General features: G+C 45.8%; 2 protein-coding genes across 6 annotated transcripts in view; one reads left to right on the top strand and one right to left on the bottom strand.

Moving 5' to 3' along the window:
- st6galnac5a (ST6 (alpha-N-acetyl-neuraminyl-2,3-beta-galactosyl-1,3)-N-acetylgalactosaminide alpha-2,6-sialyltransferase 5a) overlaps positions 1 to 16,637 on the top strand; it is a 77,125-nt gene that overhangs the window by 49,296 nt on the left and 11,192 nt on the right. For 4 of the 5 annotated variants that reach the window (XM_072273350.1, XM_072273352.1, XM_072273349.1 and 1 more), the window contains 2 exons: positions 4,992 to 5,401; positions 14,565 to 14,672. In XM_072273350.1, the coding sequence (XP_072129451.1) occupies positions 4,992 to 5,401; positions 14,565 to 14,672 (518 nt within the window). The remainder of the gene's footprint in view (positions 1 to 4,991; positions 5,402 to 14,564; positions 14,673 to 16,637) is intronic. The other variant, XM_072273351.1, reaches the window with a different exon arrangement.
- Positions 4,272 to 16,637, bottom strand: part of pigk (phosphatidylinositol glycan anchor biosynthesis, class K) — a 214,530-nt gene continuing 202,164 nt past the window's right edge. The window contains exons 12-13 of the transcript XR_011887963.1: positions 7,331 to 7,398; positions 4,272 to 4,387 (exon numbers count right to left, since the gene is read on the bottom strand). The gene's annotated coding sequence lies outside the window, so the exon portion shown is untranslated. The remainder of the gene's footprint in view (positions 4,388 to 7,330; positions 7,399 to 16,637) is intronic.

The raw sequence follows: 16,637 nt of genomic DNA, 5'->3' as shown, positions 1-16,637 counted from the left end.
TGTTGCAGTGCTGTCGACATTGCGGCCTCTGTCCCAGATGAGCTCGATCACTTTTACGCTCAGTTCAATGTCGCTAACTCTGAGCCTCCGAGGAAAGCCACCGCCTCAGCCTGCAACCTGGTCATCTCTGAGGCTGAGGTACACAGACGTTTCCGACGAGTGGACTGTCGCAAGGCTGCGGGACCGGACGGCATTGCAGGGCGGGTACTCAGGATGTGTGCAGCACAACTGGCAGGTGTGTTTACAGACATTTTTAATCTCTCCCTCTCCCAGTGTAGAGTGCCCTCCTGTTTCAAATTATCCACCATTATCGCTGTACCAAAAAAGACCATGCCTGAACGACTGGCGTCCTGTCGCACTCACCTCAATAATAAGCAAATGATTTGAGAGCCTAGTCAAGGACTACATCTGCAGTTTGTTACTACCCAAACTGGACCACCTACAATTCATCTACTGACACAACCGATTGGCAGATGCCGCAATAGCCGCTGCGCCACACACCGTCCTTACACATCTGGAGAAGAAGGATGCTTATGTGAGAATGCAGTTCTTGGACTACAGTTCAGCATTCAACACCATAGTTCCATCCAGGCTCGACAAGAAGCTTAGAGACCTGGGCCTTGACCCTGCCTTGCGCAGCTGGATCCTGAACTTGCTGTCAGATCACCTGCAGGTTGTAAGGGTGGGCTCCCTCATCTCCAACCCTCTGACTCTCAATACAAGAGCCTTTCAGGGCTGCATACTGAGTCCCCTCCTTTACTTCCTGTATACCCATGACTGTGTCGCCACCCACAGCTCCAATCTGCTAATTAACTTTGTTGATGACACTACATTGATTGGCCTTATCTCAAACAATAACGAGGTGGCCTAGAGGGAAGAAGTCATCTCTCTGACACAGTGGTGTCAAGAAAACAACCTCTCTCTCAATGTTGCAAAAACAAGGGAGCTGGTTGTGGACTACAGGGGGAATGGAGATGGGCTAACCCCTATTGACATCAATGGATCTGGGGTTGAGAGGGTAAACCGCTTTAAATTCCTCGGCATACACATCACCGAGGACCTCACGTGGTCTGTACACACCAACTGTGTGGCGAAAAAGGCACAACAGCGTCTCTTTCACCTCAGACAGTTGAATCCTAAGAACTTTCTACAAGTGCACAATTGAGAGCATCCTGACTGGCTACGTCACTGCCTGGTATGGGATCTGTACCTCCCTTAATCGCAGGACTCTGCAGAGAGTGATGCAGACAGCCCAGCACATCTGTAGTTGTGAACTTCCCATGGTTCAGGACATTTACGAGGACGGGTGTGTAAAAAGGGCCCGTAGGATCACTGGGGGCCCAAGCCATCCCAACCACAATCTATTCCAGCTGCTACCATCTGGGAGGTGGTACTGTAGCATAAAAGCCAGGACTAACAGGCTCCAGGACAGCTTCTTCTACTAGGCCATCAGACTGATGAACTCACACTGACTTGTGTACTCTGTGACTGTTCTATTTATTATAAATTACTGTGATTGCCCATTGCACATTTAAATGGAGACGTAACATAAAGGTTTTACGTGAAGGATGTAAGAAATCAATTCAATTCAATTCAATAACCCTAGCCTAATCATGGGAAAATTTACTATGGCCAATTAACCTACAAAAAGGTAGGTCTTTATACTGTGGGAGGAAACCCACATGGTCACGGGCAGAATGTACAAACTCCCTAGAGGCAGCAAAGGGAATTGAACTCAGGTCACCTGTACTGTAAAGGGTTGTGCTAACCACTACGCTACCATGCTGTCCAACCTACTGCCCCTTAACAGGGAAAGTAAATAGACAAGCTTGGTGGTACATGCTTTCAGGCTTTTGTCAAGGAAACAGGCCCCTCGGCCCATCTGATCCTTACTAGCCAAGATGTCCACCTAAACTAGTCCCACATGCCCATGTTTGATCCATAATCCCTCTAAACCTTACTGTGTTATAAATTATGTAGTTACAATTAACTTTAAATAGTATGCTATATTATAATATAATTTATATATATCGCACATGTAATTATAAAATATCTGTCTTATGAGTGTCATCATTATACTTGCCTCAACCATTTCCTCTGGCAGACGATTCGTATACAGACTGCCCTCTGCATTAAGAAACTATTTTGTTTTTTTTTGGCGTGTGCGTGCGAGTCTGTGCGCGGCCGTGCGAGCGTCCGTGATGATGTCACGGCTTTTACAAGGCGCGGAGCGAGAGAGAGACTGTGCGGCGCGCCACCCCTCACACAGACATTTTCGCAGTATTTTTCCCTTTATTTTTACGAGGTCGAGTTGCGATCTCGACACTCAACCCAGCACGGATGGAAAGCGTACTCGAGAGCGGCCCCGACTGGTTTCGAAACCGGGAACCTCCACTCCCAGGTCCAGCGCCAATGTCATTGCACCACTAGCTGGCCCGAAGAAGAAGCGGTTATTAATAAAGTATTTCATTGGTTTCTTTGTTTTGTCTGCCTCTGATAAGTAGTCGCTGGGCTTCACCAACGCTATGTTAAACCAGAAGATCAGAGTTGAACCTGGGTTGTTGATGCTCTAGTAGTTATACATTAACCACAACACCACTCCGCTGTCCTGTTACTACTGACCTTTACTGTGTCATAAAAATTGTTGTTTTGCAGCAGCAGTACAGTGCAAGGCATAGAAATGACTATAGGATACAAAAGTAAATAAATAATGTAAAAAAAAACAAATTTAACGATGCAGTGTTGGTGGGTTCATGGACCGTTCAGGAATCTGATGGCGGAGGGGAAGAAGCTGTTCCTGATTCATTGAGTGTAGGTCGTCAGGTTTCTGTACCTGCTCTCTGATGGTGGTAATAAGAAGAGGGCAGGCCCTGGATGGTGAGGGTCCTTAGTGATGAATGCCCCTTTCTTGAGACACTGCCTTTTGAAGATGACGTGGCTTTTAGTCACTGAACTAGAACTAGGCGTGAAGTGCTGGGGGACAGCTGCATCAGTGCTCTGTCTATCTTCAGCAAACCTCAGAGTGGCATGGTAGTGTCGCAGATAGCGTGACCCTATTATAGTGCCAGTGACCCGGGCTCAATTCCCACCCCGTCTGTAAGGAGTTTGCATTTTTTAAAATTATTATTATTTAAAGATGCAGTACAGTAACAGGTCCTAACCCAGAAGAAACCCACATCGTCAAATGCAGGGAGAACATACAAACTCCTTACAGGCAAAGTGCGGGAATTGAGCGCTGGTCACGTGTACTGTAAAGCGATGTGCTGACCACTACGCCACCCTGCTGCCTGTGTAGCACTGGACAGCATGGGTTCATTGGCCCAGAAGCTGTATCTCTAATTCATCATCACAGCTTGTCACAGCAGACAGCCAGCCACTCTAGTGTTGTTTGGCTGATGTTGAGCAGGTCAGTGTCAGCTAAATCAGCTGAGAGTGGGCAGTTGCGCAGAACGTGTTCAATGTTCTGCACCCTTTCGCCACACTCACAGGATTCGCTGGTCTTTAAACCCCACTTCACCATATTGTCTCCTGTCTTACAAACTCCCGCTCTCGCTCTGTTGAGAGTGCACCACTTCCGTCTGTCAAGCAGTGCCTCGTCTGGCAACATTTCTGTGGGGTCTTGCACTGTATTGTTTGGTGGGGTTCTGGCTTTTGTTTGTTGCCAGAGGTCAATCCTGTGTGTTTGGGGGGATGTTCCGTGCGGTAGTTCCTCCACTGTAGCAAAGCTTTTCCTCGATATTAGACGGTTGGAAACTGGCACATGATGGTGTAGTGGGTGCCGTGGATCAGAGTTCTGTTTATCTTTTTCAAGTTTTGTTGTAGTGTGTCTTCGGATCTCTAGGGGAGCAATGCCTGCGGGTCTGTAAATGATGTTAGTGGGTGTGGGGCGCAGTGTGCCCATGATTATTCGGCAGGTTTCATTAAGCAACGAGTCTATTTTCTTCGCGTGGGCTGATCTGCCCCACACAGGTGCACAGTATTCTGCAGGTGCATAGCAGAGTGCTAGGGCAGTTGATCTAAGTGTGTGAGCATTAGCTCCCCATTTTGTGCCTGGTAATTATTTCAAGAGAGAATTGCGAGAGCCAACTTTCCCTCGGAGTTTTTGGATGTGGGTGGCAAATGAGAGCGTCCTATCCAGTGTCACGCCCAGGTAAATTGGAGTCGGATGGTGTTCGAGCTCCTTCCCACACCAGAAGATCTTGAGTTTCCGAGCTGCTTCTCGACGAGTCAAGTGGAATGCACACATTGAGTTTTTGATGGATTTAGGTTCAGAGACCATTTTTCATAATACTGCTTCATTGCTTCGAGGACTGCTGTAAGTCGTACTTCAACTTCTTGGAAGGAGTTAGCTTGTGTTGCTATGCATAGGCCGTCTGCATAGATAAACCTGCGTGTGTTAGGAAAGGTTGGTTAGTCGTTTGTGTAGACATTAAATAGTGGAGATGCCAGGACTGATCCCTGTGGTAGTCCATTCTTTTGTGGACACCACCTACTCTTAATTCCATTCATTTCTACATAATTTCTACAATTTTCTAGGAGGCTTCTTATTACTTTGACTGTGGTTTCATTCTTTAACATTTTAGATAATTTCAGTAGAAGGCCTCTGTGATTCACAATGTTGTATGCTGCTGTTAAGTCAATGAATACTGCCCCTGTAATTTGTCGCATTTCAAACCCATCCTCAATATACTGGGTTAAGTTCAGGACTTGACCGCAGCAAGAGCGGCCTGGCCTGAACCCGGCTTGGTCTGGTGTTAGAAGATCTTTGACTAAGGGGGATATTCTTTTCAGTATGAGTCTCTCGTAGAGTTTATAGAGGGTGCAGAGCAAGGAAATCGGTCTGTAGTTTTTAGGAATGTTGGGGTCTTTATTGAGTTTTAGGAGAGCAACAACTTTGGCTCTTCTCCACCTTTTAGGTATCTTTAATGATCTTAGGCCACAGTTAAATCTCTAATTAGAATTACATTAATCTTCCCTCTCTGGTGTGTCAGGCCCTTCAGGTGCACTGTAAGAGCTGCGCTCTGGTCACCAGCTCTGGACATCTCATTGGGAGTAAGCGAGGGGCGGAGATCGACCAGGTGGAGTGTGTCATCCGGATGAACGACGCGCCGACCCTGGGCTACCAGGAGGACGTGGGCCGCAGGACCAGCCTGCGGGTGGTGGCCCACTCCAGCATCCAGCGGCTGCTGCAGAAGGGCAGCCAGCTGCTCAATGCCAGCCGGGAGCCGGCCTTCATCTTCTGGGGTCCCAGCAGCTGCCTGAGGAGGGACGGCAAGGGGCGGCTGTACAACCAGCTGCAGCTTATCCACCGCATCGCGCCCCGCCTGAAGCTACACACCATCAGCCGGCAGAAGATGCTGCATTTCGACCAGCTCTTCGAGAGGGAGACCGGCAAGGACAGGTAAGACGTCCCACCCACCCACCTTGTCCCTTCTCACCCACGCTCACCAACCCGCCCCAGTTTCCAGTACAGCAACACCTCAACTTCAGGGTTTGCATCCACCTTCTCCCCCTCTCGGTGGGACCTCAGTTAGACCAGTTGGCACAGGGGCAGTGTTAGGCCATTCATCCCATCAAGTCTGCTCTGCCATTCGATCGTGGCTGATTTATTCTCCCTCTCAACCCCATTCTCCCCCTAACCTTACTGATCAAAAAAAAAACTATCAACCCCTACGCTTTCAATATACCCAGCGACGTGGCCTCCATTACCATCTGTGGCACTGAATTCCACAGATTCACCACCCTCTGGCTAAAGAAATTCCTCCTCATCTCTGTTCTAAAGGGACGCCCTTGTATTCTGAGGCTGCCCCCTCTGGCCCTAGACTCTCCCAGTACTGAAAGCGTCCCCTCCACGACCATTCAGTCAAGGCTTTTCGATACTCGGTAGGTTTCAGTGAACCCCCACCCCACCCATTGTTCTAAACTCCAGTGAAAACTGATTCAGAGCCTCATACTTTAAACCTTTCATTCCAGGGGTCGTTTTTGTGAACCTTCTCTGGACTCTCTCCAATGCCAGCATATTCTTTCTAAGATAAGAGCCCAAAACTTCACAATGTTCCAAATGCAGACTGACCAATGCCTTAGAAAACCTGAGCATTAATCAGTTCTTTTGGCATTGGTTCCCCTCCCCCCCCCCATTTTATGTAGCTTCACATTCATACCCTTCTCACCAAGTTCCATGACTCTCTGGGAACAACTTCTCCACAGACACAACCCTCCCCACCCCCCCAACATCTCTCTTCTGGCTCTCACTTTTCACTCTCCTCTCAAGTGCTGAATTTGGACTCCTTTTAAAAGAATCAGTTCCTCTTCCCACTCCCCTCTCACCCCCAACTCATGAATCCCGGCCACGCACATGACTTTGCTTTTTCAAGGTGCTGTTCAAATGAAAGGATGTTTATGGGAACGGGAAAGCAGGATCTCGTCCTGAAGCGCTAGCATGAAAATAAGGGCTGAATGCCTTCCTTTCTGATTTTATTTGCTGTATCCACATAAAGGCACCTGTTGAAAACAGCTTTGGTTCAGCCACATTTTGGAGTACTGTGTTTCGTTCAAGTCACCTCATTACAAGGAGGATGTGAAGGCTTTGAAGAGGATGCAGAGGAGGTTTACCAGGATGATACCTGTATAGAGAGTATTAGCTTTAAAGAGAGGTTGGACAAACTTGGGTTGTTTACTCTGGAGTGTTGGAAGGCTAAGGGGAAACATGATAGAAATTTATAAAGTTCTGAGAGGCATATTTAGTGTAGATAGTCAGTCTCTTTCCCAGGGTAGATGTTTCAGATGAGGGGGAAAGTTTGGGAGATGTGTGGGTTGAGTTTTTTTTTGCAAGAAGACTGATAGGTGCCTAGATCATGCTGTCAGAAGTTGATGCAGATAGAGAAAAGTGACATTTAACAGGTATATGAATATGAAAGAAAGGGCCATATAAATCATGTGCAGGGTTTAGTCTCATTTGGCATTGTGGTCAACACAGACATTGTGGGCCGAAGGGCCTTTTCCTGTGCTATACTGTGCACTGTTCCAATTCTCAGTGACAGGCATGCAGCAACGAAATCTGCCTTTCTCCCATTCCAGGCCTCCAGCTTAGCTGTTGCACTTAAACCATTTCTGGAGTTACACTTGTCAGACCACTCACACTGACTGAATGACTCTCTGAAGAGCTGGCACAGGATCAGTGGGCCAAATGGCCTCTATTTATGCTGTAACAATTCTGATTCTGTTACCTGTGTCTTCCCTTCAAGCTCCTGAGCCTCTGAACTTTGATCACCTGAGTTTAAAGAGCTGTAGAACTTCTGTCTGAATTCACAACTGTTTACCCACTGATTACCTTTGAATCCTGTGGATTGGGCTGACTTGAAGTGAGTGGCTGAGAAGCTGGATCTTGGTTCTTCAGAGCTGAAAAGAATGAGTGGTGATAATCTTATTGAACCATCTAATGGAATGTCCGTGTAGATGTTGAGATATTTCCAATTAGTAGATCATAAGACTATAAAACATAGGAGCAGAATTAGGGCATTCGGCCCATCGAGTCTGCTCTGCCTTTCCATCATGGCTGATTTATTATCTTTCTCAACCTCATTCTCTTCTCCCCGTAACCTTTGACACTCTTCCTAATCAAGACCCTGTCATCCTCTGCTTTAAGTATACCCAATGACTTGGCCTCCACTGGTGGCAATGAATTCCAGAGATTCAACACCCTCTGGCTAAAGAAATTCCTCTTCATCCCTGTTATAGAATAGTAGTACATCATGAACATAGGCCCTTCAGCCCATCTAGTCCATGCCAAACCATTTAAACTGCCCACCCACATCGACCTGCACTGGGACCATAGCCCCAAACTTCTCTTAAACGTTGAAATCGAGCTCACATGCACCACTTGTGCTGGCAGCTCATTCCACACTCTCACAACCCTCTGAGTGAAGAAGTTTCCCTTCATATTCCCCTTAAACTTTTCAACCTTTCACCCTTAACCCATGATCTCTGATTGTAGTCCCATGCAACCTCAGTGGAAAAATCCTGCTTGAATTTATACGACTCATAATTTTGTTTACCTATAATTTTGTTCTAAAGAGATGTCTTTCTATTCTGAGGCTGTGCCCTCTGGTCCTAGACTCCCCCCTTGTAGGTCATCATGTCTATCGGTCGAGGGCAATGGGGAAGTTGTGTGAACGTGAACATAGGTGCCAGAGTTTGGAGTGAAAACAAAGCTCACGAGACGGAGCTTCCATTCACAGAGTCCTTTTAAACGATCAGTCCACCACTCACTCTTCCGTCAGCATCAGAAGCTGATGTATTATCACTGGCATAAGACAGTACAGTGCAAAGGCATAAAATCTATAAATTACAATAAATAAATATTGCAGAAATTGAGGTCACAAACACGAGAAAATCTGCAGATGCTGAAATCCAGAGCAACGCACACAAAATGCTGGAGGAACTCCGCAGGCCAGGCAGCATCTATGGAAAAGAGTGAACAGTCGACGTTTCTGTCTGAGACCCTTCATCGGGACTGGACGGGGGAGAGGAGTCAATAAAGAAGATAGGGAGAGTGGAAGAAGAAGTACAAGGTGGCAGGTGATAGGTGAAACCGGGAGAGGGGGAGGGGTGAAGTATAGAGCTGCAAAGTTGATCAGTGAAAGAGATAAAGGGCTGGAGAAGTGGGAATCTGATAGGAGAGGACAGAAGACCATGGGGTAGTGTTCCTGGATTCGTGGACCATTCAGAAATCTGAATGCAAAGGGGAAGAAGCTGCTCCTGATTCATTGAGTGTAGGTGTTTAGGGTTCTGTACCTCCTCTCTGATGGTAGTAGTGAGAAGAGAGATGGATGGTGAGGGTCCTAAATGATGGATCCCACTTTAGTGAGGCACCACCTTTTTGAAGACATCCTTATCCTTATCGGTGGGAAGGGTTAGATGATAGGGCTGGATGACACTACAAACCTGTGCAGCCTTTTGCAATCCTCTGCATTGGAGCCTCCGTACCAGGATGTGTTTCAACATCACAGAATGCTCTCAGCTGTTCACCTAAAGCAATTTTCCAGAGTTTTTGGTGATGTATAGAATCCCCTCCAACTCCGAAGGAAGTTGCGCTGTTGGCATACCTTCTTCGTGACTGCTTGATGTGTTTGGCCCAGGAGAGTTCCTCTGAGACTTCCCCTTCCTGAAGTCCACAAACAGTTCCACACCCAAAGTCATCCGTCACGGCCGCACACCAGCACTTAATTGGATACGTGAAAGGAAGAGAGTGATAGAGCATTGAATCGGGAGCCATGAACCAATTTCAAATGACACCATCATTATGGGCATAAACAAGGAACAGGCGAGGAACATCTCCCTCAGCTCTTGTTGTAAATCACTGGGATGTGATGTTCCCATGACAACAGAGAAACCTTTACCTCAGGCAAAGTGTTTTGAGTAGGAACTGATGGTGTTTACCTGATTTGATTAAAACACATCTCAGTTCCCATCAACCTGACGCATACCAAAAGTGCCGGATGATCATAGGTTTACAGTGATGAATGTTCTGTTGGAGAAAAGGTAATGAGTGCTGTATATTCTTCCCAGAGGATTATTTTAGATGTAAACTCTGATTCTTGCTTTTATGCGTCTCTAAGAACAGTGTTGAGGAAAAGGAAAGTGCTCCAAGGACTGCTAAACATTTTCCTCGCTGAAAATATGTGATTGATGAGGAATGGATTGGTGTCAGCTAAAGATGCCCTCTTCTAAGTGTCCATTGTCTTCTGACTCAGCAATAGGGATAATCCTGGGATTATAGACCAGTGAGTCGTACATCAATGATGGGCAAACTACTGGAGAAGATTCTTAGAGACAGGATTCAGGAGCATTTGGAGAAGCGTAATCATGTTGGGGATAATCAGCATGGCTTTGTGAGGGGCAGGCCGTGCCTCTTTTCGAGGAAGTGACAAACGGATTGATAAAGGCAGAACAGTGGATGTGGCGTATATGGATTTGACACAGTTGCCTGTGTTTTATGTTCAACGTTGCACTGGGGAGTTTGTATGGTGGTCACTTGAGTGACATTCTTTACAGTCACCAGTACTAAAAAAACTATAGCCCCAGGGCAGGGGATGATTTGGCAAAGAACATTGAAATGTAGTTAAAGGAATTGAACAATTAGCCTGCTGAACATGATTCTTCGTTCCTTAGACGTACAGTCAGTGGCCTCTTTATTAGGTACGCCTGCTTGTTAATGCAAATATTGTTTATTTATTTATTGAACAATACATTGTATGGTAGGTCCTGCTGGACCTTTGAGCTACATGGTCCCAGCAACTCCTGATAATCCTCAATTAACTCTCACCCTAATCACGGAACAACTTACGGTGACCAATTAACCTACCTGTATGTCTTTGAACTGTGGGAGGAAACTGGAGGAGCCGGAGAAAACCCACATATTCCATGAGGAGGATGTACAGAGACTCCTTACAAAATCAAGCCAGAATTGAACTCCAAACTCAGATGCCCCCGGCCGTAATAGTGTTGCGCAAACTGCTACGCTATCGTGGTGCCCTAATATCTAATCAGCCAATCATGTGGCAACACTAGAGCCTGATTTTTCCCAATCTACTTGCTTATTGAAATCCCCCATGAATATTGTAACATTGCCTTTTGGCATGCATTTCCTGTCTCCCATAGTAACTTGTATACCACATCCTTACTACTGTTTTGGGGTCTTTGTATAACACCCATCAGGGTCTTTTTACCCTTGCAGTTCCTCAGCTCTATCCACAATGATTCAATACCTTCTGAGCGTATGTCACCTCTTTCGAATGCCCTCCTGCCTGTCCTTTCGATACATTGTTTATCTTTGGACATTAAGCTCCCAGCTATAATCTTCTCTCAGCCATGATTAAATGATGCGTACATCATATTTACCAATATGTAACTGTGCTACAAATTCATCAACTGTATTCTATATACTGCGTGCATTCAAATATAACACCTTCAGTCCTGTATTCACCTTTTTCAATTTTGTCTGCGCTTTACATTGCAACTCATCCTGTTGTCTCCAATTTTGCCCTATCATCAGCCTCTCCTTGCTAGGAGTCTCGCTTCACATTGCTTCTGTTTGTAACCCAACTACCTCATCTTCAGCACTATCACACCAGTTCCCATCCCCCTGACAAATTAGTTTAAACCAACCCAAACAATTCTAGCCAACCTGCCCACAAGGATATTGGACCCCTCGGTTTCAGTTGTAACCCATCCCTTTTGTATAGGTCATACCTTTCCCAGAAGAAATCCCAGTGATCCATAAATCTGAACCCCTGCACCAGTTCCTCAGCCATGCAGTCACCTGCCAAGTCATCTTATTCTTACCTTCACTGACACCTGGCACAGGCAGCAATCTAGAAATTACTACCCTGGAGGTCCTGTTTCTCTGCTTTCTACCTAGCTCCCTAAAATCTCTCATCAGGACCGCCTCACATTGTCTACCTGTGTCATTGGTTCCAATATGTAGTAAGACTTCAGGCTGCTCACCCTCGTCCTTGAGAATGCCATGGACAAGATCTGAGACATCCCTGACCCGGTCACCAGGGAGGCAACATACTATCTGGGTGTATCTTATCATGCCCACAGAACTTCCTCTCTGTTCCTCTGACTAAAGAACTCCTATCAACATTGCAGTCCTCTTCCCCTCTCTGCTCTTCTGAGCCACAGCACCAGACTCAGTACCAGAGACCAGGTCAATGTGGCTCCCACTGGTAGGTCATCCTCCTTAATTTTTTTGTAGACAGCTGTCGATCCCAGGAGATCATGGGTTTGCACCTCTGGTGGACTGTGTCCTCTCCAGGGCGCAAGCCTGGGCGGGAAGATTTGAAGAACCAGCTGTTGCCCGTGCAGTGGGTTCCCCCTCTCCACGTCACTGATGTAGTCCAAGGGAAGGGCAAACCCCGATACAGCTTGGCACCAGTGTCGTCGCAGAGGGTGCCAGAGTGAAAACGTAAATAATATCTAACTACCAGATTTTTTCCTCGGGGTTTACTCCCAAAGCCTTTCCCAGAGGTGGATATGGTCACAAGGCATCGGAGGTTTAAAATCAGAGTTTTCCTTCTCCTCCTCAATAATATCTAAAGTTGTATACTTATTGAGGGGAACGGCCACATGTGTACTCCGCACTGGCTGTGCATTTCCCCTCCTTCTCCTGAGTCACCCAGTTACCTGTCTCCTACAGCCTAAGGATGCCTGCCTCCCTGTAGCTCCTGTCTGTCATCTCCTCATTCTCCACTATGAGCCGAAGGTCATCGAGCTGCAGCTCCAGTTCCTCAATCCATTCCCTCAGGGTTTGTAGTTTGGTACACCTGGTGCAGATTTGCTTATCTGGGAGACTGGAGGTCTCCCTGACTTCCCACGTCCCACACACAGTACAAAACACTGCCCTGGAGCCATGCTGTCTAAATTATGTACTAATACATGAGGACTGAACGAATAAGAACACAGAGTAATTTACAAAATAATCTACCCCACCCGAGCCTGTTCTCGCCTAAGCCTGGTAACTCTAACGACTGGTGCACTCACAGGAATGGTCACACCTCTTGTACCTATGTTACTTGTGCTCCCCCCCCCCCAATGAATCCCCCTTGCTGATTGGTCACTCCTCAAATCAGAAAAACTGCCGCGAAACTCTGCTTTTGAAATCTCGATTGCTGCCCTGATTAAAAATCAGCTCCTTTCACACACCCCTGGTGTGGATCGTCCAACTCTGTATACAATATCTGTATACCATAATTTTATTGTATCTAGTGAGTGGTTAATGTCTAAACTGACAGGATGCTGAAGAAATTTGTTTAGAGATACAATGCAGAACAGCCCAACGAGCCGCACTGCCCAGCAATCTGGCTATTTAACACTAGCCTAATCACAAGACAATTTACAATGGCCAGTTAACCTCCTAACCAGTACATCTTTGGACTGTGGGAATAAACTGGAGCATCCAGTGGAAACCCATAAATTCACAGGGAGTATGTAAAAACTCCTTACAGACAGTGCCGGAATTCACCTTCAAACTTCGGGACACGACGATCAGTAATAGCATTGCGCTGACCTACTGTGACACCCCATCATGCCTGTCAAAAGGGAATAGGATCAAACTCTTCCCAGCTCTCCTAATACCAGACCGCACCTACTGTATTTGCAGCAACAAATGAATCTGCCAGTCGGTCTGCGAGCTGTGGACAGAAACTGGTGCAGTGGGAGGGAACCCACGTGGTCAGAGGGGGAACGTGCGTGTGTACTCCACACAGATGGCACCAGCAGTCGGGATTGGACTCAGGACACCAGAGCTGTCGGGCATCAGCACCAACATCTCTAGCACTGTGTCATGTATCTTACTATAACCTCCCTCGCTGTGCCTCCTGCTCCACCACAATCTGCTGGTTCTATGAGACTGAGTGAAGGCCCATGGGACAGTATGGTCCATTTCTCCACTCATCTTCATATGAAGTAAGCTTTCCTGACTTCATCCCTGAAGGCACTCACTTTGATTGGCCCAAAAACATACTTGCTGGCTGTGCCCAACAGTACATCAGGCAGCATCTGTGGAGGGAAGTGGATAAGGCCATTAACTACCAATCTGCACGTCTTTGGGATAAGGTAGCTGGGAGTGGAGGAGGGGTGGATTACTGAAGCACCCAGAGAGAAAATCCAGTCAATTACAAGGAGAACATCCAAACTCCACACACAGCACCTGGTTCCAAGCAGCAGCTCCACCAGGTGCACCTCTGTACCGCCCTGAAGCCAATAAAATGATGGCCAATCATACCTCATATTCTCTTATTTATTATTTTTTGGTTTTTTGTATTATATTTTTTCTTTTATTTGTAAAATTTGCCGTCTTTTGCACATTGGCCATTTATCAGTCTTTATAAGTCCATAAAATACAGGAACAGAATTGGGCCATTTGGTTCATCATTTCATCATGGCTGATCCAATTTTCCCCTCAGCCCCAATGTCCTGCCTTCTCCCTGTCTCCCTTCATGTGATGACCAATTAAGAATCTATCAACCTCTGCCTTAAATATACATAAAGACTTGGCCTCCAAGGCTGCTTGACGCAAAAAATTCCACAGAGTCACCACTCTGGCTAAAGAAATCCCTCCTCATCTCGATTCTAAAAGGACACTCCACTATTCTGAGGCTGTGTTCCTAGATTCTGCCATCATAGGAAACACCTTCTCCTCATCCTCTCTATCAAGGCCTTTCACCATTCAATAGGTTTTAATTCCAGTGAATACAGGCCCAGAGCCATCAAATGCTCTTCATATGACAAGCCATTCAATCCTGAAATCATTTATATATAGTTTTTCATAAATTCTATTGTATTTCTTTATTTTCCTGTAAATGCCTTCATGCAAATGAATCTCAATGTAGTATATGGTGACATAACCATACTTTGATAATAAATTTACTTTGAACTTTGAATCTTTTACCTCAGCTCTACTCCCCTGCGCTCACCCCCTTTTTCTCTTCCATCCCTTAATATGTTTCCTTAACTACTTTTGCCACTGTATTGATACAGGAAAAATATATTTCTTATTTTAGGAAGACCTCCAATTCATGGTTGAGTACTGGCTGGTTTACCATGATCATTGCTCTTGAACTGTGTGACAGAATTGATGTCTATGGCATGGTCCCACCTAACCTCTGCAGGTAGGTCGTTACGCATTGTTGTGGCGTTTCAGTATCAGGTTCTCTTATTGGCTTTGTGCCCCACTCCTTCAGTCACCCAACCCATTCTACAAGCTGTGGTGCCGGTGGTTCCCACAGACTAGCTTCAATCGCATTGATACATTGGAGGAGTTTTTCCTGGCGTGCGTTTTTTCATTTTGGATATCTATTTCATGTTTAACCTCTCCCTTGATTTTGGGTGAATTAAAGTGAGTAAATATTGTGCCACCCAATTGTGTGGGATGAAAGATAGAGGGCCTTCTTACTCTTTACATGAAATTAAGAAGGAATCACCCCCAGTTCTGATCACCCCTTTACCCAAAGGCTCTTACCTACTGCTGTTATCGTTATATATTTGAACAGTACAGCACACTACAGGTCCTTTGGCCCACAATGTTTTGCCAATCTTTTACAATATAGAACAGAGTAGAATACAGCACAAGATGTGGTGCCAAACCAGCTAAAAAGCAAATCAAAAACACCCAAACATTAATCCCTCCTCCCTACACCATGTCCATATCCCTCCATCTTCCTTACATCCATGTGCCTATCCAAACGTCTCTTAAAACCCTCTAATGTACTTGCCTCTACCATCATGCATTCCAGGCATCCTCCACTCTTGAGTAAAAAAATTACCCTCACATCTTTAGGAAAAACTTCTTCACACAGAGAGTGGTGAATCTGTGGAATCCCCTGCCACAGGAAACAGTTGAGGCCAGTTCATTGGCTATATTTAAGAGGGAGTTAGATATGGCCCTTGTGGCTATGGGGATCAGGGGGTATGGAGGGAAGGCTGGGGCAGGGTTCTGAGTTGGATGATCAGCCATGATCATAATAAATGGCAGTGCAGGCTCGAAGGGCCGAATGGCCTACTCCTGCACCTATTTTCTATATTTCTATCCTCTTTGAACCTACCCCCTCTCACCTTCAAGGCCTGCCCTCTGGTATTAGACTTTTCAACACTGAGAAACAGATACTCCCTGACTACTCTATAATCTTCTAAAGCTCTATCAAATTTCCTCTCAGCCTCCAGCACTCTAGAGTAAACAACCCAAGTTTATCCAGCCTCTCGTGATAGCACGTGCCCTCTAAACCAGGCAGCATCCTGGTAAACCTCTTCTGCACCCTCTCCAAAGCTTCAACATTCTTCCTATAGTGGGGTGACCAGAACTGTATGTGGCCTCACCAGAGATTTATAAAACTGCAACATAACCTTTGGACGTTTGAACTCAATGCCTTGACTAATGAAAGCAAGCATTCCACAAGCCTTCTTAACCTGCTCTAATCTTTCCCTCCCACATAGCCCTCCATTTTTTTCTATCATTCATGTGATATCTAAGATTCTCCTAATTGTCCATAATCTATCTGCCTTCCACACACTTCCCCCTCTGAGTAAATTTTTTAAAAAATTTCTTGACATCAATCCAAAATTGACGCCTCTTTCAAACAGCCTGTCTAATAATCTTACCTCAAATAATGAACTCGGGGTGCTGCTTTTTGATTCATTATTGGGAATCTCTGTAACTGTAACATCTCATTTTGTATTCTGTTACTGTTTTCCCTGGTACACCTCAATGCACCGTTGTAATGAATCGATCTGTATGGATGGTATGCAAGACAAGTTTTTCACTGTACTTTGATATGTGTGACGATAATAAACCAATTTACCAATTTCACACAGGCATTACTAGTAAGCAGAACACTCACTGTCTCACCGTCCTTGAGGTGGTGCTGGTGAGTTGTCTTCTTGAACAGCTGCAGTCTTTGTAGTTAGGAGGTTCCACGATTGTAGATTAGTGACATATTTTCAAGACTTGAAATTTGCAACGGTCAGAAAACCATCTTCCAGCGTTGAGTCTAGGAATTGCCCTTTCAACTAAACATCTAAGAACCACTTAATTATGATGACATTTTCTGTCTCTCTCTCCATTTAAATCGGTGACTTCC

This window comes from Mobula birostris, chromosome 12, assembly GCF_030028105.1.
Source record: "Mobula birostris isolate sMobBir1 chromosome 12, sMobBir1.hap1, whole genome shotgun sequence".
Taxonomy (NCBI): domain Eukaryota; kingdom Metazoa; phylum Chordata; class Chondrichthyes; order Myliobatiformes; family Myliobatidae; genus Mobula; species Mobula birostris.
The sequence above is the reverse complement of the archived record's forward strand: the minus strand, read 5'-3'. Positions and strand labels throughout refer to the sequence as shown.